Source organism: Rana temporaria, chromosome 6, assembly GCF_905171775.1.
Source record: "Rana temporaria chromosome 6, aRanTem1.1, whole genome shotgun sequence".
NCBI classification, from domain to species: Eukaryota; Metazoa; Chordata; class Amphibia; order Anura; family Ranidae; genus Rana; species Rana temporaria.
Window position 1 is genome coordinate 9,064,501 of NC_053494.1, and position 20,433 is coordinate 9,084,933.

Here is a 20,433-nt window from a genome sequence, read left to right on the forward strand (position 1 = left end):
TGGGCTGGAATGTCAAGTGAGCAACCTGAAAATGTATTTTGGTTTGGCCAATCCATGGAGAGGTGTGCCCAGCAGGTGGCTGGAGAGGCATATACTGTAAATATTATTTTAGAACAGAAGAATCTTCATGTTGACGGGATTACACCCATATGGGTGGGGGTGGCTATTCCCCCCTGGCAGCTGACTGAGTGCTGGTGTTCTTTGGGTGAGAGTGCCAGTGGTAACTCTGGCTGAGACAGCCCTGGCAAGGTCTCAGTTATGGCTATCTTACTTTGCTTCTGGTGTAAAGACTGTTCAGAGAAGCTTAGCAGTGTAGTTGGTCCTCCTTTCCCTATGCAGTGTTTTCAGAGTATCACAAACCACCCTACAGCCCCCAAGTTTATTCAGCAATAAATACAAAAAATACATTCCCATGGACTTTTTAATGAGCTAGAGTATATGGACTGTTTCTGTGTACCTGGCGGCCTCTGCACTGCTTCAAGAAACACTACAGCAACTCCTTTAGGGGTTGCTCTGCATGTGGGGGCTCATCCGGGATCTCTATTATGTGCATGTGGCTGTTGCCAGAAGCAACTAATAATAGGATTATGGGTATGGGGTACCCAATAGACTGTCTGAATCTTCCTGTGCAAGAGATGATTGCTACAGTATACAGTATATTTATTGCAAAGAGAGAGCTTTGCCCTGGATTTCATGAATCGGGTTTACAATTCACTTTAATGTTTGTCAGGTAGAGGACTATTTGATCTCAGGATATCCTGTCAGTAGATCACATGTATTCAGCAGAGTGTGATACTTGTGCTCATCATATCCCTGGCAGGCCGCTAATTTCTCTGTGTGTACCTAGAAGAGTGCTTAGTGATGAGTAGGGATGAGCCGAACACCCCCGCGTTCAGTTTGCACCAGAACCTTTGAACGGACCGAACGTTCGCGCAAACATTTAGAACCCCATTGAGGTCTATGGGACTCAAACGTTCGAATTCAAAAGTGCTCATTTTAAAGCCCAATATGCAAGTTACTGTCAGAAAATGTCTTTGAGAACCCGGGTCTTGCCCCAGGGAACATGTATCAATGGAAAAAAGTTTTAAAAACGGTTGTTTTTTCTGGAGCAGTGATTTTAATGATGCAGCATCATTAAAATCACTGCTCCAGAAAAAACGACCATTTAAAAAAAAAATAATTCCATTGATACATGTTCCCTGGGGCAAGACCCGGGTTCTCAAAGACGTTTTCACAGGCATACTATAGACACCCAGCAGGAACAATATTTAAAGGAATTTTTCATATATTTTTTTTCTATTTAAGCATCATGATGCTTAAATAAAAAAAAATGAAAAAATTAGTTTAAATATTGTACCTGCTGGGTGTCTATAGTATGCCTGTGTAGCTTTATGGTGCACACTGCAGAGGACACAGGCAATACACCACGTGAGAATACTGCAGCTAGCACAATTAACTACCTGCCAGTAAATTAGGAAGAACTGATCTAGCTAAACTATACAGTGTATACATTTATGTACAACACCTGGGATGTATATTTATCCTCTACACACTGTAACATTAACTGACTAGCCTGCCTGCTCCATCTAGCTAGAAAAAAAAGACACTCTCACCTATCTCTCTCTCTCTATGACTGATATCTAACCAGCGCCGCAACACACTACACAAGGCCGCCCTGCTTTGGCCAATTACGGCCACCCTGGATTTGGCCAATTACGGCTCTCTGTACTGACGGCGCTGTGATTGGCCAAGCATGTGGGTCATAGTGCATGCTTGGCTAATCATCAGCGCGCAATGCCGCAGTGAATTATGGGCTGTGGCGCGTCACTCGAATTTGGCACGAACGACCCGTTTTGTTCGTATTTCATCGAACATACGATGTTCGAGTCGAACATATATTCGACTCGAACACGAAGCTCATCCCTGGTGATGAGTGATAAGATTTGCGTGGTTATAAATTACAATTGTTTCCTTTCTTGGAATATATATTGCCTGAAAACTATAGAAACTGAAGATCAATGTGTGTACAGCCCCTGGGTCTAATGTGCAGTGGTGGAGTGTAGAACATGACTTACCTTTAAATGCATTGGAAGGAGCTACTCCCAATTGCTTGCTGGGAGCTGTAAGAGGTATGTTGCTTGTAATGTTGCTTTGTATTGGTTTTACTTGTGGTTCTGGTTCTGCAGGGAACAGAAAAAGGGAATGAAGTTATTGAACAAAAGAATATCACACCAGCTCTCTCTTTCTTACATTTTAGAGCTGTTTCCAGATCAAGAATAGAGGGGCATTTTCCCAAAGTGGCAATGCCAAAAGTGACAAAGCCCCTCCCATTTCAGAAACCCCACTGAGCCATAAGCCAGACTCTTCTCATATGGCTGGGGGCTAAAAGAGCTATTTCCTTACACTGTGGGTTGGAGGATATAAGAATTCAATCTTCTATCCATAACTCATGAATGCAACTGGAAATGCAGATACTTTAATAGTATTTTAATTTTGAAAAATATTCATTACAAAAGTACATTTTTTCAAAAATTGAGGTTAATTTATGAACACTACAGGGGAGATTTCTCCTGTATCGGTCTTTCTTGAAAACATTTGTTTCAGTAAAAACAAGTAATATAATTGGTTGATATTGGGAACTGCCCCACATTTGTGTAGCACCCTCCTAGATAGGTTGCCAGGATATTTGGTAAATGTTGTTCTTTTTTGCTCCTCTGTAATCATTGGAGCAGCTATTGATTCTCTTTAGGCTGTTCTGTATCTCACAGGCTTTAGGTTTGATTGTTTCCCCCTGCATTCTAGATGTTTATAGAACTTAGTGGGCTGGAATGTCAAGTGAGCAACCTGAAAATGTATTTTGGTTTGGCCAATCCATGGGGAGGTGTGCCCAGCAGGTGGCTGGAGAGGCATATACATATTATTTTTGAACAGAAGAATCTTCATGTTGAAGGGATTACACCCAGATGGGTGGGGGTGGCTATTCCCCCCTGGCAGCTGACTGAGTGCTGGTGTTCTTTGGGTGAGAGTGCCAGTGGTAACTCTGGCTGAGACAGCCCTGGCAAGGTCTCAGTTATGACTATCTTACTTTGCTTCTGGTGTAAAGACTGTTCAGAGAAGCTTAGCAGTGTAGTTGGTCCGCCTTTTCCTATACAGTATTTCCAGAGTATCTCAAACCACCCTACAGCCCCCAAGTTTATTCAGCAATAAATACAAAAAATACATTCCCATGGACTTTTTAATGAGCTAGAGTATATGGACTGTTTCTGTGTACCTGGCGGCCTCTGCACTGCTTCAAGAAACACTACAGCAACTCCTTTAGGGGTTGCTCTGCATGTGGGGGCTCATCCGGGATCTCTATTATGTGCATGTGGCTGTTGCCAGCAGCAACTAATAATAGGATTATGGGTATGGGGTACCCAATAGACTGTCTGAATCTTCCTGTGCAAGAGATGATTGCTACAGTATACAGTATATTTATTGCAAAGAGAGAGCTTTGCCCTGGATTTCATGAATCGGGTTTACAATTCACTTTAATGTTTGTCAGGTAGAGGACTATTTGATCTCAGGATATCCTGTCAGTAGATCACATGTATTCAGCAGAGTGTGATACTTGTGCTCATCATATCCCTGGCAGGCCGCTAATTTCTCTGTGTGTACCTAGAAGAGTGCTTAGTGATGAGTAGGGATGAGCCGAACACCCCCGCGTTCAGTTTGCACCAGAACCTTTGAACGGACCGAACGTTCGCGCAAACATTTAGAACCCCATTGAGGTCTATGGGACTCGAACGTTCGAATTCAAAAGTGCTCATTTTAAAGCCCAATATGCAAGTTACTGTCAGAAAATGTCTTTGAGAACCCGGGTCTTGCCCCAGGGAACATGTATCAATGGAAAAAAGTTTTAAAAACGGTTGTTTTTTCTGGAGCAGTGATTTTAATGATGCAGCATCATTAAAATCACTGCTCCAGAAAAAACGACCATTTAAAAAAAAAATAATTCCATTGATACATGTTCCCTGGGGCAAGACCCGGGTTCTCAAAGATGTTTTCACAGGCATACTATAGACACCCAGCAGGAACAATATTTAAAGGAATTTTTCATATATTTTTTTTCTATTTAAGCATCATGATGCTTAAATAAAAAAAGAAAAAGAAAAATTCCTTTAAATATTGTACCTGCTGGGTGTCTATAGTATGCCTGTGTAGCTTTATGGTGCACACTGCAGAGGACACAGGCAATACACCACGTGAGAATACTGCAGCTAGCACAATTAACTACCTGCCAGTAAATTAGGAAGAACTGATCTAGCTAAACTATACAGTGTATAAATATATGTACAACACCTGGGATGTATATATATCCTCTACACACTGTAACATTAACTGACTAGCCTGCCTGCTCCATCTAGCTAGAAAAAAAGACACTCTCCCTATCTCTCTCTCTCTCTCTCTGTGACTGATATCTAACCAGTGCCGCAACACACTACACAAGGCCGCCCTGCTCTGGCCAATTACGGCCACCCTGGCTTTGGCCAATTACGGCTCTCTGTACTGACGGCGCTGTGATTGGCCAAGCATGTGGGTCATAGTGCATGCTTGGCTAATCATCAGCGCGCAATGCCGCAGTGAATTATGGGCTGTGGCGCGTCACTCGAATTTGGCACGAACGACCCGTTTTGTTCGTATTTCATCGAACATACGATGTTCGAGTCGAACATATATTCGACTCGAACACGAAGCTCATCCCTGGTGATGAGTGATAAGATTTGCGTGGTTATAAATTACAATTGTTTCCTTTCTTGGAATATATATTGCCTGAAAACTATAGAAACTGAAGATCAATGTGTGTACAGCCCCTGGGTCTAATGTGCAGTGGTGGAGTGTAGAACATGACTTACCTTTAAATGCATTGGAAGGAGCTACTCCCAATTGCTTGCTGGGAGCTGTAAGAGGTATGTTGCTTGTAATGTTGCTTTGTATTGGGTTTACTTGTGGTTCTGGTTCTGCAGGGAACAGAAAAAGGGAATGAAGTTATTGAACAAAAGAATATCACACCAGCTCTCTCTTTCTTACATTTTAGAACTGTTTCCAGATCAAGAATAGAGGGGCATTTTCCCAAAGTGGCAATGCCAAAGGTGACAAAGCCCCTCCCATTTCAGAAACCCCACTGAGCCATAAGCCAGACTCTTCTCATATGGCTGGGGGCTAGAAGAGCTATTTCCTTACACTGTGGGTTGGAGGATATAAGAATTCAATCTTCTATCCATAACTCATGAATGCAATTGGAAATGCAGATACTTTAATAGTATTTTAATTTTGAAAAATATTCATTACAAAAGTACATTTTTTCAAAAATTGAGGTTAATTTATGAACACTACAGGGGAGATTTCTCCTGTATCGGTCTTTCTTGAAAACATTTGTTTCAGTAAAAACAAGTAATATAATTGGTTGATATTGGGAACTGCCCCACATTTGTGTAGCACCCTCCTAGATAGGTTGCTATGATATTTGGTAAATTTTGTTCTTTTTTGCTCCTCTGTAATCATTGGAGCAGCTATTGATTCTCTTTAGGCTGTTCTGTATCTCACAGGCTTTAGGTTTGATTGTTTCCAACTGCATTTTAGATGTTTATAGAACTTAGTGGGCTGGAATGTCAAGTGAGCAACCTGAAAATGTATTTTGGTTTGGCCAATCCATGGGGAGGTGTGCCCAGCAGGTGGCTGGAGAGGCATATACTGTAAATATTATTTTAGAACAGAAGAATCTTCATGTTGAAGGGATTATACCCAGATGGGTGGGGGTGGCTATTCCCCCCTTGCAGCTGACTGAGTGCTGGTGTTCTTTGGGTGAGAGTGCCAGTGGTAACTCTGGCTGAGACAGCCCTGGCAAGGTCTCAGTTATGACTATCTTACTTTGCTTCTGGTGTAAAGACTGTTCAGAGAAGCTTAGCAGTGTAGTCGGTCCGCCTTTTCCTATACAGTATTTCCAGAGTATCTCAAACCACCCTACAGCCCCCAAGTTTATTCAGCAATAAATACAAAAAATACATTCCCATGGACTTTTTAATGAGCTAGAGTATATGGACTGTTTCTGTGTACCTGGCGGCCTCTGCACTGCTTCAAGAAACACTACAGCAACTCCTTTAGGGGTTGCTCTGCATGTGGGGGCTCATCCGGGATCTCTATTATGTGCATGTGGCTGTTGCCAGAAGCAACTAATAATAGGATTATGGGTATGGGGTACCCAATAGACTGTCTGAATCTTCCTGTGCAAGAGATGATTGCTACAGTATACAGTATATTTATTGCAAAGAGAGAGCTTTGCCCTGGATTTCATGAATCGGGTTTACAATTCACTTTAATGTGTGTCAGGTAGAGGACTATTTGATCTCAGGATATCCTGTCAGTAGATCACATGTATTCAGCAGAGTGTGATACTTGTGCTCATCATATCCCTGGCAGGCCGCTAATTTCTCTGTGTGTACCTAGAAGAGTGCTTAGTGATGAGTAGGGATGAGCCGAACACCCCCGCGTTCGGTTTGCACCAGAACCTTTGAACGGACCGAACGTTCGCGCAAACATTTAGAACCCCATTGAGGTCTATGGGACTCGAACGTTCGAATTCAAAAGTGCTCATTTTAAAGCCCAATATGCAAGTTACTGTCAGAAAATGTCTTTGAGAACCCGGGTCTTGCCCCAGGGAACATGTATCAATGGAAAAAAGTTTTAAAAACGGTTGTTTTTTCTGGAGCAGTGATTTTAATGATGCAGCATCATTAAAATCACTGCTCCAGAAAAAACGACCATTTAAAAAAAAAAAAATTCCATTGATACATGTTCCCTGGGGCAAGACCCGGGTTCTCAAAGACGTTTTCACAGGCATACTATAGACACCCAGCAGGAACAATATTTAAAGGAATTTTTCATATATTTTTTTTCTATTTAAGCATCATGATGCTTAAATAAAAAAAAAAAAGAAAAATTCCTTTAAATATTGTACCTGCTGGGTGTCTATAGTATGCCTGTGTAGCTTTATGGTGCACACTGCAGAGGACACAGGCAATACACCACGTGAGAATACTGCAGCTAGCACAATCAACTACCTGCCAGTAAATTAGGAAGAACTGATCTAGCTAAACTATACAGTGTATAAATATATGTACAACACCTGGGATGTATATATATCCTCTACACACTGTAACATTAACTGACTAGCCTGCCTGCTCCATCTAGCTAGAAAAAAAAGACACTCTCCCTATCTCTCTCTCTCTCTCTCTGTGACTGATATCTAACCAGCGCCGCAACACACTACACAAGGCCGCCCTGCTTTGGCCAATTACGGCCACCCTGGCTTTGGCCAATTACGGCTCTCTGTACTGACGGCGCTGTGATTGGCCAAGCATGTGGGTCATAGTGCATGCTTGGCTAATCATCAGCGCGCAATGCCGCAGTGAATTATGGGCTGTGGCGCGTCACTCGAATTTGGCACGAACGACCCGTTTTGTTCGTATTTCATCGAACATACGATGTTCGAGTCGAACATATATTCGACTCGAACACGAAGCTCATCCCTGGTGATGAGTGATAAGATTTGCGTGGTTATAAATTACAATTGTTTCCTTTCTTGGAATATATATTGCCTGAAAACTATAGAAACTGAAGATCAATGTGTGTACAGCCCCTGGGTGTGATGTGCAGTGGTGGAGTGTAGAACATGACTTACCTTTAAATGCATTGGAAGGAGCTACGCCCAATTGCTTGCTGGGAGCTGTAAGAGATATGTTGCTTGTAATGTTGCTTTGTATTGGGTTTACTTGTGGTTCTGGTTCTGCAGGGAACAGAAAAAGGGAATGAAGTTATTGAACAAAAGAATATCACACCAGCTCTCTCTTTCTTACATTTTAGAGCTGTTTCCAGATCAAGAATAGAGGGGCATTTTCCCAAAGTGGCAATGCCAAAGGTGACAAAGCCCCTCCCATTTCAGAAACCCCACTGAGCCATAAGCCAGACTCTTCTCATATGGCTGGGGGCTAGAAGAGCTATTTCCTTACACTGTGGGTTGGAGGATATAAGAATTCAATCTTCTATCCATAACTCATGAATGCAATTGGAAATGCAGATACTTTAATAGTATTTTAATTTTGAAAAATATTCATTACAAAAGTAAATTTTTAAAAAAATTGAGGTTAATTTATGAACACTACAGGGGAGATTTCTCCTGTATCGGTCTTTCTTGAAAACATTTGTTTCAGTAAAAACAAGTAATATAATTGGTTGATATTGGGAACTGCCCCACATTTGTGTAGCACCCTCCTAGATAGGTTGCCAGGATATTTGGTAAATGTTGTTCTTTTTTGCTCCTCTGTAATCATTGGAGCAGCTATTGATTCTCTTTAGGCTGTTCTGTATCTCACAGGCTTTAGGTTTGATTGTTTCCCCCTGCATTCTAGATGTTTATAGAACTTAGTGGGCTGGAATGTCAAGTGAGCAACCTGAAAATGTATTTTGGTTTGGCCAATCCATGGAGAGGTGTGCCCAGCAGGTGGCTGGAGAGGCATATACTGTAAATATTATTTTAGAACAGAAGAATCTTCATGTTGAAGGGATTACACCCATATGGGTGGGGGTGGCTATTCCCCCCTTGCAGCTGACTGAGTGCTGGTGTTCTTTGGGTGAGAGTGCCAGTGGTAACTCTGGCTGAGACAGCCCTGGCAAGGTCTCAGTTATGACTATCTTACTTTGCTTCTGGTGTAAAGACTGTTCAGAGAAGCTTAGCAGTGTAGTTGGTCCTCCTTTCCCTATGCAGTGTTTTCAGAGTATCACAAACCACCCTACAGCCCCCAAGTTTATTCAGCAATAAATACAAAAAATACATTCCCATGGACTTTTTAATGAGCTAGAGTATATGGACTGTTTCTGTGTACCTGGCGGCCTCTGCACTGCTTCAAGAAACACTACAGTAACTCCTTTAGGGGTTGCTCTGCATGTGGGGGCTCATCCGGGATCTCTATTATGAGCATGTGGCTGTTGCCAGCAGCAACTAATAAGAGGATCATGGGTATGGGGTACCCAATAGACTGTCTGAATCTTCCTGTGCAAGAGATGATTGCTACAGTATACAGTATATTTATTGCAAAGAGAGAGCTTTGCCCTGGATTTCATGAATCGGGTTTACAATTCACAATGTTTGTCAGGTAGAGGACTATTTGATCTCAGGATATCCTGTCAGTAGATCACATGTATTCAGCAGAGTGTGATACTTGTGCCCATCATATCCCTGGCAGGCCGCTAATTTCTCTGTGTGTACCTAGAAGAGTGCTTAGTGATGAGTGATAAGATTTGTGTGGTTCCAAATTACAGTTGTTTCCTTTCTTGGAATATTTATTGCCCTGAAAACTATAGAAAAGTGAGGATCAATGTGTGCACAAGCCTTGAGTGTGATGTGCAGTGGTGGAGTGTAGAACATGACTTACCTTTAAATGCATTGGAAGGAGCTTCTCCCAATTGCTTGCTGGGAGCTGTATGGGATATGTTTCTTGTAATGTTGCTTTGTATCGGGTTTACTTGTGGTTCTGGTTCTGGTTCTGCAGGGAACAGAAAAAAGGGAATAAAGTTATTGAACAAAAGAATATCACACCAGCTCTCTTTCTTAAAATCCTGGGTGACCCAAGTTTAATAGGAGCAGTTTGAGCAAAAAGACAGTAGAGAGCTTGAGCAAGCACCTTCACCCTGACCTGCAGAAAGAAAGAGAGAATGCAGCCCAAATAATGGAAAGTGCAAAGAGACTGTGCATTTATGGGACATATAAAGAGCCCAGACTGGACTTTTTCCCTCCAAGTACTCTTATGCCCTGTACACACAGTCGGATTTTCTGACAAGAAAAGTCTGATGTGAGCTTTTGGTCGGAAATTCTGACCGTGTGTAGGCTCCATCGGACTTTCCACCAACAAAACTTTGAGAGCTGGTTCTCAAATTTTCCAATGGGATAATTTCCGATCGGAAATTTTGATCGTCTGTAGCAATTCCAGCGCGCAAAATTCCGACGCAGGCTTGGAAACAATTCGACGCATGCTCGGAAGCATTGAACTTAATTTTCTCGGCTCGCTGTAGTGTTGTACGTCACCGCGTTCTTGACAGTCGAAAGTTCAGAGAACGTTTGTGTGACCGTGTGTATGCAAGCCAAGCCAAGCTTGAGCGGAATTCCGTCGGAAAAACCGGCCAAAACCGGCATAAGAGAGTGAAAACTAATCAGTGTTCTCATTGTGTCCTTTGCAGACTTTTCAGTGATCCTGGTATTACCCAGTAAAAAAAAATCCTTGTGCTCAGCTTGTTCCTGACAAAGTGTTGCTATGAGCAACATGAGCTCAATGTGGTTAGTAGGACTTTGCAAAATTACAAATTTTGCTTTGCATGTCCATGGCTTATTGTGCTCCGCATAACCCCAACAGAGATCCTCAGACACCACATATGTACCTAGAATTATCCCCAGTGAGTTTTATCAGAAATGTGGCAGACTGCTCCACATGTTTTATCATTTCCATGGTAAATGTTACGCCAATGTGTGCATTATATCCTTAGTACAGATCTAATTCTGTTCATCACATCCCTGGCACAATGCATCTCGTGCCAAGCATGTGCTTGGTAGAATTATTGTTATATACACATTATTTATAGTAGTTTGTTCTGGATGTTCCTAGCAAAAAAAAAACCTATAATCATCATGTCTATGTCTTTCATATATTAAGAATGTATCTGGCATGTGTTTTTTGTCATATCCCGATAGAGTGTCTTATAGGGTTAATGGTGTGTACCTAGAAGAGTGCTTAGTTGTGACGAGCGATCAGATTTGTGTGGTTCCAAATTACAATTGTTTCCTTTCCTGGAATATTTATTGCCCTGGAAACTATATAAAGTGAAGATCAATGGGTGTACAGCCCCTGGGTCTAATGTGCAGTGGTGGAGTGTAGAACATGACTTACCTTTAAATGCATTGGAAGGAGCTTCTCCCAATTGCTTGCTGGGAGCTGTATTGGATATGTTGCTTGCAATGTTGCTTTGTATCGGTTTTACTTGTGGTTCTGGTTCTGCAGGGAACAGAAAAAGGGGATGAAGTAATTGAATAAAGAAACATCACACCAGCTCTCTTCTTCTTAAATTTTAAAGCTGTTTCCAGATCAATAATAGAGGGGCATTTTCCCAAAGGGGCAATGCCAAATGTGCCAATGCCCCTCCCATTTTTGCTAACCTACTGAGCTATAAGCCAGACTCTTCTCATATGGCTGGGGGCTGGAAGTGTGAGTTCCTGACACTGTGGGTTGGAGGATATAAGAATTCAATCTTCTATCCATAACTCATTTATGCATTTGGAAAGGCAGATCCTTTCTTAAAGGGGTTGTAATCCCTCATGGTTTTTTCCCCTTAACGCATTTTATGCATTAAGGTGAAAAACCTTTTGTCATGCTGCAGTCCCCCAGACCCCCCCTCCCCGTTTTACTTACCTGAGCCCTGTCTTTCTTGCCCTGGGGACGAGCATACCAGCTAAGGCCCCCCCTACAGTCCCCAAGTTTATTCAGCAATAAATATACAAAATACATCCCCTGGACTTTTTAATGAGCCAGAGTGTATGGACTGTTACTGTGTACCTGGCTGCCTCTGCACTGCTCCGAGAAACACTACATGCTCTGCATGTGGGGGCTCATCCGGGATCTCTATTATGTGCACGTGGGGGGGGGGTACCCAATAGACTGTCTGAATCTTCCTGTGCAAGAGATGATTGCTACAGTATACAGTATATTTATTGCAAAGAGAGAGCTTTGCCCTGGAAAATAATTGCCAGGATGAAGGGCATTTTCAATTTGGCAGTCAAGAGTTAACTGGGGTGGTGGGAAGATTCCGCTTGGTAAACAGAGCGTCTGGCTGGAGGAAGAAGGGTGGAGCGATTGTGTATGTTTCAGGGAGGGAACACACCTCATGCATGGTGGAGAGCAAGAGGGAGTGCTAAGATGGTTAATTACTGATTCTTTAGGTACCATGTAATGCTTGTGCTGGAGCCTGCTACTTTAACCGGAAAAACACAAGTAAAGGTGCAAAATCTACAGATCTAATTTTGTTCATCACATCCCTTGCACAATGCATCTTGTGCCAAGCATGTGCTTGGCAGAATTCTTGTTATATACACATTATTCATAGTAGAGTCTTCAGCTTTGTTTCAAGATTTCCCTGGCAAAACAAAGTGTAATCTTCATGTCTAGGTCTTTCATATATTAAGAATGTATCTGGCATGTGTTTTGTCATATCCCTGATAGAGTGTTTTGTAGGGTTATGGTAGAGGACTATTTGATCTCAGGATATCCTGTCGGTAGATCTCATGTACTCAGCAGAGTGTGATACTTGTGCCCATCATATCCCTGGCAGGCTGCTCATTTATCATACTGTGTATTGCCCTGAAAACTATATAAGGTGAAGATCAATGTGTGTACAGCCCCTGGGTGTGATGTGCAGTGGTGGAGTGTAAAACATGACTTACCTTTATATGCATTGGAAGGAGCTTCTCCCAATTGCTTGCTGGGAGATGCAAGAGGTATGTTGCTTGTAATGTTGCTTTGTATTGGTTTTACTTGTGGTTCTGGTTCTGCAGGGAACAGAAAAAGGGAATTAAGTAATTGAACAAAGAAACATCACATCAGCTCTCTCTTTCTTAAATTTCAAAGCTGTTTACAGATCAAGAATAGAGGGGCATTTTCCCAAAGGGGCATTGCCAAAGGTGCCAAAGCCCCTCCCATTGATGAAACCCTACTGAGCAATAAGCCAGACTCTTCTCATATGGCTGGGGGCTGGAAGTGTGAGTTCCGGACACTGTGGGTTGGAGGATATAAGAATTCAATCTTTTATCCATAACTCATTTATGCATTTGGAAAGGCAGATCCACCCTTGTGGTTTTTCACCTTAATGCATTCTATGCATTAAGGTGAAAAACCTTCTGTCATGCTGAGGCCCCCCAGACCCCCTTCCCCGTTTTTACTTACCTGGGCCCTGTCTTTCTCGCCCCGGGGACAAGCACACCAGCAATGGCTGGTCCTGATTGGATACATTGATAGCAGCGCAGCCATTGTCTCTCGGTGCTGTCAATCAAATGATGCAACATTAGTTAGGTATATTAAGACTACCTGTTCAGTTATTGCAACTTGTTGATATCTATCTTCATAATCTTTAACTGAGTAATTGGTTCTATTAAACTGTGTAGTATTGTTAATAGAGAGAGCTGGGTGAGGCTTGGCAAGGAGGTGCTTCAGTGTGGATGTTTTACTGAGGGAATCCCCTTGCTGTGTGCTTACACAGGTCTGCATAGCTGTTATAACTTAACGTGTATTTATTTGTTATCACTGATTCTGACTCTTGCAGGGCTCTGCAAGAAGTCTACTACCGTTTTACCTTTGTTTTCCTTTGCTTTTATTTCATCAAGTACAGAGTTACATGGGTTAAGCTGAATTTTGTGTGCATTCCATCTGTCATCCCACAGGATCAATACAACTCAAGGTAACCATTTGTTTACATAATTTGTTGTGGTGTGATAGGATATTGTGCTCTCCAACAGTTATTGGAGACTACAATTCTCACTGATACCAGTTGTGCCAAGGGAGGGTTCGAGCCAATTTTAGGGGTTGATAGCCAGAGCGTAGACCCAAAACAAACCAGCAGCTCCTTCGGGGGTAGTGCTACAGTCATATCCCTGATAGAGTGTTTTGTAGGGTTATTGTGTGTCAGGTAGAGGACTATTTGGTCTCAGGATATCCTGTCAGTAGATCCCATGTACTGAGCAGAGTGTGATACTTGTGCTCATCATATCCCTGGCAGGCCGCCAATTTCTCTCACTGTGTATCTAGAAGAGTGCTTAGTGATGATTGATAAGATTTGTGTGGTTCCAAATTACAATTGTTTCCTTTCTTTCAATATATATTGCCCTGAAAACTATAGAAAAGTGAGGATCAACGGGCCAGATTCACGTAGGAGAGCGTATCTTTAGTTGTGCTACGCCGCCGCAACTTAGACAGGCAAGTGCAGTATTCACAAAGCACTTGCTCCGTAAGTTGCGGCGGCGTAGCATAAAAAATCGGCCGGCGTAAGCCCGCCTAATTCAAATGTGGAAGAGGTGGGCGTGTTTTATTAAAATGAGCCGTGACCCCATGCAAATTAAGTGCCGATCGTACGGCGCATTCACGGGCATGCTCAGTATCACGTCGAATTTACTCCATAAGATACGCCAGGCCCAATGCCTGTGACGTGAATGTAACCTACGCACAGCCCCATTCACGTACGACTTACGTAAATGACGTAAAAAGATACGCTTGCCGACGTCCATACTTTGCATTGGCTGCGCCTCATATAGCAGGGGTAACTTTACGCCGGACGTAAGCCTAACGTAAACGGCGTAGCGGGTGCAAGTACGTTCGTGAATCGCGTATCTACCTAATTTACATATTCGAAGTGTAAATCTACAGAAGCGCCCCTTGCGGCCAGCGTAAATATGCACCCAAGATACGACGGTGTAGGAGACTTACGCCGCTCGTATCTTGGCCAAATCAATGCGTAACTGATTCTAAGAATCAGGTGCATAGATACGACGGCTCACATTCGGACTTACGACGGCGTACGTGGAGATACACCGTCGTAAGTCCGCTGTGAATCTGGCCCAATGTGTGTACAGCCCCTGGGTGTGATGTGCAGTGGTGGAGTGTAAAACATGACTTACCTTTAAATGCATTGGAAGGAGCTTCTTCCAATTGCTTGCTGGGAGATGTAAGAGATATGTTTTTTGTAATGTTGCTTTGTATCGGTTTTACTTGTGGTTCTGGTTCTGCAGGGAACAGAAAAAGAAAATGAAGTGATTGAACAAAAGAATATCACACCAGCTCTCTCTTTATTAAATTTCAGGAAAACAAGTAATATAATTGGTTGATATTGGGAATTGCTCCACTTTTGTGCAGCAACCTTCTAGATAGGTTGTTAGGACATTTGGTAAATTTATTTTTTGGCTCCTCTGTAATCATTGGAGCAGCTATTGATTGCTTTAGGCTGTTCTGGATCTCACAGGCTGCAGATTAGGCATGTGAAGATTGAAAAAAAAAAAAGGTGTTTTGTTGCATTGGTAATGAAATACATTTTTGAGTAGCTTAATTTTGTTTATTAATTTTTTAATGGATTTGATGATTTTCTAATTAATTCGTATTCAAATAGAAAATATCCATTAAAATTCATTGTTCACTCATTGTTACCTCTGATGCCTCATCAGCTGTCAGTGGGATTCCCCGCTGACAGAAGAATGTAAACAAACCAGTGCCAGCGTTAAGAAAAAAAACACAACAACCTAAAAAAAAAAAAAACTTTGTGGGCCCCCCCTCCAAAAAAAAATCCATGCCAGGCCCTTAGGTCTATTATAAATTTTAAGGGAATCCTCACACCCAAATTTAAAAAAAAAGGAGCGATGTGGGGTCCCCCCTCCAGGAAAAGGAGGACAAGAGAGCTTCCCCCAAACCATACCAGGCCACATACCCTCAACAGAGGATGGTGCTTTGGGGCAAGGGGGGCCTCTTTCCCACATTCCTGGGCAGTGGTTTCAGGGGTCTGAGGGCAGGGGCTTATCAGAATCTGGAAGCCTCCTTTGTACAGTTTTCATTTTGCGCATCACATCCCTGGCACAATGTATCTTGTGACTAGGAATGGGCGAACGGTTCAGCGAACATCCGGACAAAAGGGTTGTTTGACCGTTTGTTCGGCCCCTTGAACCGACCACAGTGCATTGCGGCGCTGAAAAGTGCATTACAAGCCCTGATTGGCTGAAGCAGTGAAAGCTTCAGCCAATCAGGGCACAGAACACTGTCAGAGTCATGATTGGACACTGTCATCATGACTTCATCCAATCATGGCTCACTCCCGCCCCACAGTATAAAAGTATTCTTTCAATGGCAGCCATTTTCAGTGTGATTGCGGTGTGGAGAGAGATACAACAGGGCTCTGTTCAGTGCTATTAGTTATGAGTGTGCTATTTTGCTTCAATCATCAGTGTAGAATATTAGTTTAGTGTCAGTCTAGGGATAGTGTGAGCGTAGTGAGGAGGACCATCATTCAGCTTTGCATAGTGTGCAGCTAGAAGAGGGACAGCTCAGATAGTTTCACTGTAGTGTAGTGAGACCGTGTCATTCCTACATACATTAGTGTAGAGTATGGACAGCTCAGATAGTTTTAGTGTAGTGTAGTGTAGTGAGACCGTGTCAGTAATCTTTACATTCGTGTATAGCTAGAGTAGGGACAGTTCAGATAGCATCAGTGTAGTGACGGTTGAACACAGTCTATTTGATTGCGTTACTGCCAGTTTAACACCATATAGTTTTTTGTGCGTTACTGCTAGTTTAACGCCATATTGTTCTGTGCATCACTGTACGTTTGGTGCATTATATTGCATTATATTATATTTGTATAAATGGTTGCATCTCAAGGTTGCATCCTAAAGCGCTGAGCCATGCTAACATTTGAAGGAAGGGCGACATTAGCATTTTTTACAGCTATCCAGAGTCTGTCTGTGTAGTGTGAGTACTCAAATTAAAGGGCACCAAACACCTCTTTACATTGATTAAAGTGCATCTATGTACAGATTTTAACTTCTTCTTTACACTTGGTTATAAGCACGACCCCCTCCCTCCCAATAATGTTTGGGAGGACAACAAGGAGAGGCAGACGTTCCATTGGCACTATAAGGGGGCCAGCAAAAAATGTGTCCAGGGGCAAAGGTGGATGTAGTGGTCAGTCCTCAGGCAGGGCATCCTTTCCTCTTTTTAGTGAGTTTGCCCATGCTATTCAGCCACAGCATGCAGAGGAGGTGGTGGACTGGCTTACTAAACCTTCCTCATCCTTCTCATCCTCTGTCACTCAGGCCGCGTACACACGATCGGTCCAAACCGATGAAAATGGACTGAAGTTCAGTTTCATCGGTCCAAACCGCCCGTGTGTACGCCCCATCGGTCTGTTGTCCTTTGTTCCAAAAAAAGAGAACTTGCTTTAAAATCGAACGGATGGACGGCTGACCGATCTGTCAAAACCGATGGTTAGTGCGCAAAAGCATCAGTTCAAAACCCGCGCATGCTCAGAATCAAGTCGACGCATGCTTGGAAGCATTGAACTTCGTTTTTTTCAGCACGTCGTCGTGTTTTATGTCACCGCGTTCTGACACGATCGGTTTTGAAAACGATGGTGTGTACACACATCAGACCATCGGTCTGCTTCAGCGGTGAACCGATGAAAACGGTCCGTCGGACCATTCTCATCGGATGGACTGATCGTGTGTACGCTGCCTTAGAGACAAGCAGAGACAAGTATGTAGTCCCCTGCAGTTGCCAGAGTGGATAAACCTGCCTCCCTGTCCACATCTATTCCTGCCATAGCCCCAACACCAAAAGAGTAATTTTTCTGCGCCTGTTTGACAGGTGCATATCATTGCAATTTTTTATAGCAAGGCAAATTCTTGCTTTCATCAAGATTACCTCTATAGGGTTATGGTGTGAAGGCACCACTGACACCCAAAGACCAATTTTTACGCACCCGTTACTTTTATCCAAAGTTAAAGTGACACCAGAATGTATCCAACAATCTCTAATCTTGTTCCCAGTGCACTACATTGTGGCCTCATCATACACACTGGCTCCCCAGCTGTTGCTGAGCAAAATAAAGGCAGCTTGCAGGGAAAATATCATTTTGTTTGCTGTAGCAATAATTGCATTTATAAAGCCAGATTGCAGACATGGTACAGATCTGCCACTTTACAGGTAGACTAATGCCTTGTACACACGATTGGACAAAAGCCCGACCAAAAGCACATCGTAATTCCGACGGAAATCCATCGGAGTAAAATAGATCATGTTCTATATTTAAACTCCGATGGAATTCATCAGAATTTCTCCGATGGGGCATAGACACGTTTGGAATTTCCAATGGAAAAAGTCTGTCTGACTTTTTCCATCGTAAATTCCGATCGTGTGTACAAGGCATTAGGGGACCCCAGGCACTATATTGAAAGGATTTTTTTTAATTTTTTATTAGGGCTGGGGGTAATTAAAGATTACTGTATTTATTGGCGTATAAAGGCTCATACACACGGTCGGACATCCAACAAAATTTCCCTTGGATTTTTGTCTTAATTGATTTGTCCGATCACACCCATAGCATACACACGCTCGGACTTTTCTGCAAACTTTTCTAACACTTTCCCAACATCACGTGGTTTTACTTGCTCTTTACCGCCACCCTTTGGTTAACTTCTGCTATTGTTGGTTGAGTTTAACATTGGTTCTGAGCATGCGCATTTGTACTTTGTCCAAAAGTCCGATGGTTTGCTGTACACACGGTCGCACTTTGCACAATCGGACTTTTCGGAACAGAAAGTTGGTCCGTTCACAGACCCAACTTTTTGTCCGATTGAAGCCAAAAAAGTTGGTCCGATGGAACGTACACACGGTCGGACAAATACGAAAAGTGCCGGATTTTGAAGTTGGTTGGGCAAAAGTCCGACCGTGTGTACGGGGCTTAACACTCACTTTTTTACCCTAAAAATAGAGGGTAAACTGTGTCTGCGTGTTATACGACAGGGGGCTGTGGAAAGTTTTTTCCCTGAAACTTCGCTCTTAAAGTTAGGGTGCGTGTTATACGCCTGTGCGTGTTATATGCCGATAAATATGGTAATTCATCGATTAATCTTTAATTCTTTTGATTGATCAAAATTCTTGATGTCACTGGACGGCCTGGACAGTGAGGCTTACCCTGCTGTATGCGAGCAAACTGCACCCATTGGATTGAGGTATCTTTGCATCTGTGGAGCAGGAGGATGCATCAGGTTCCATCAGGGGAAGGGGGCAAAAATAGCCATCGTTTTCCTGTCCTAAGCAGTTTTGTGCAGACAATTCTTTGTGTATCGGCAACATCTGTTCTGTGCGAAAGACTGTTCAGTTCTTCAGGGTATATTGTCAATAAAATGCGATCATGTCTGCTTCTAGAAAATGTAAAGACTCTGGTATGTCTGTGTGACTGGCTAAAGTGATGCCTACTATAAAGTGACTCACATTTAATATACTAGATAAGTTTTTATAATTAAAGTTAAACTAACGTTTTTCTTAAAGTTTAATAAGAAAAAATAACTTACGTCAGTGCTACACTTTGAATTTAAAACGTATTTGTGTGAACTGTGAAGTTAAGTCATGGATTGTGGAAACTAACTAGTGCCGGGTGATTGTATATAGTGTATACCACATTTACCACTGACTAATGCAGAGTTGCAATGCAAGGAGATCACCTTAAAGTAGTTGGATCTGTATGTGCGTTATAATTAATCGAAATTAGTCGATTAATCGATTAAAAAAAAAAACGGTTAATCGAACACGAAAATTTTAATCAGTAACAGCCCTATTTTTTATGCTTTCACTTTAAAAATCAAAAAGTCACTGCTTATTTAAAAATTATGTTTTTTCACAAACTTTTTTTTTTTATTGATACATGTCCCCCAGAGCAGGACCCGGACCCCTATACCCATTGTATGCCCAATTACTAGATTTAACCACTTCAGCCCTGGAAAAATTGGCTGCTCAATGACCGGGCCATTTTTTGCAATTCGGCACTGCGCGTTGATTTAACTGAAAATTGCCCAGTTGTGTGATGATGTACCAAAACAAAACTGACGTCTTTATTTTCCCACAAATAGAGCTTTCTTTTGGTGGAATTCGATCACCTCTGTGGTTTTTACACTTTTTGCTATAAAAAATATCCCCAATTTAAAAAGAAAATTTCCTCGGTTTAGGCCAATACGTATTCTTCTGTATATTTTTGGTAATACAAATCACAATAGGCGTATATTGATTGGTTTGCGCAAACGTTATAGCAGCTACAAATATGGGATACATTTATAGCATTTCTATTATTATTTTTTACTACTAATGGCGGCGATCTGCAATTTTTAATCAGGACTGCGACATTATGGCGGCCACATCGGACCCTTTTGACACATTTTTGGAACTATTGGCATTTATACAGCGATCAGTGCTATAAATATGCACTGTTACTGTAAAAATTTCACTGGCAGGAAAGGGGTTAAAACTAGGGTGATCAAGGGGTTAATTGTGTTCCCTAGGTGTGTTTCTAACTGTGGGGCAGGGGACTGACCTAGAGGAAATGACAGATCGTGATTTCTAGCTATTAGGAACTCACGATCTGTCTGTCCTCACAGAACAGGGATTTGTGTGTTCACACACACACGTCCATGTTCTGCCTCTCGTGTCCGCGATCACTCGTGGCTGGCGGTCATCATGGACGCCGGTCATGAGCATCGGCACCCCTGCGATGCAGCTCTCCTGCTTAAAGGGACCGAAGTACAGCTATGACGGTTTGCGAGAAGTTGCC

General features: G+C 42.5%; 1 protein-coding gene across 5 annotated transcripts in view; it reads right to left on the reverse strand.

Moving 5' to 3' along the window:
• LOC120943019 (immunoglobulin A1 protease autotransporter-like) overlaps nt 1-20,433 on the reverse strand; it is a 112,519-nt gene that overhangs the window by 24,488 nt on the left and 67,598 nt on the right. For 3 of the 5 annotated variants that reach the window (XM_040356070.1, XM_040356066.1, XM_040356068.1), the window contains 8 exons: nt 14,747-14,851; nt 13,023-13,118; nt 12,524-12,628; nt 10,977-11,081; nt 9,471-9,581; nt 7,721-7,825; nt 4,896-5,000; nt 2,076-2,180 (listed from right to left, as the gene is read on the reverse strand). In XM_040356070.1, the coding sequence (XP_040212004.1) occupies nt 2,076-2,180; nt 4,896-5,000; nt 7,721-7,825; nt 9,471-9,581; nt 10,977-11,081; nt 12,524-12,628; nt 13,023-13,118; nt 14,747-14,851 (837 nt within the window). The remainder of the gene's footprint in view (nt 1-2,075; nt 2,181-4,895; nt 5,001-7,720; nt 7,826-9,470; nt 9,582-10,976; nt 11,082-12,523; nt 12,629-13,022; nt 13,119-14,746; nt 14,852-20,433) is intronic. The other 2 variants (XM_040356067.1, XM_040356069.1) reach the window with 2 other exon arrangements.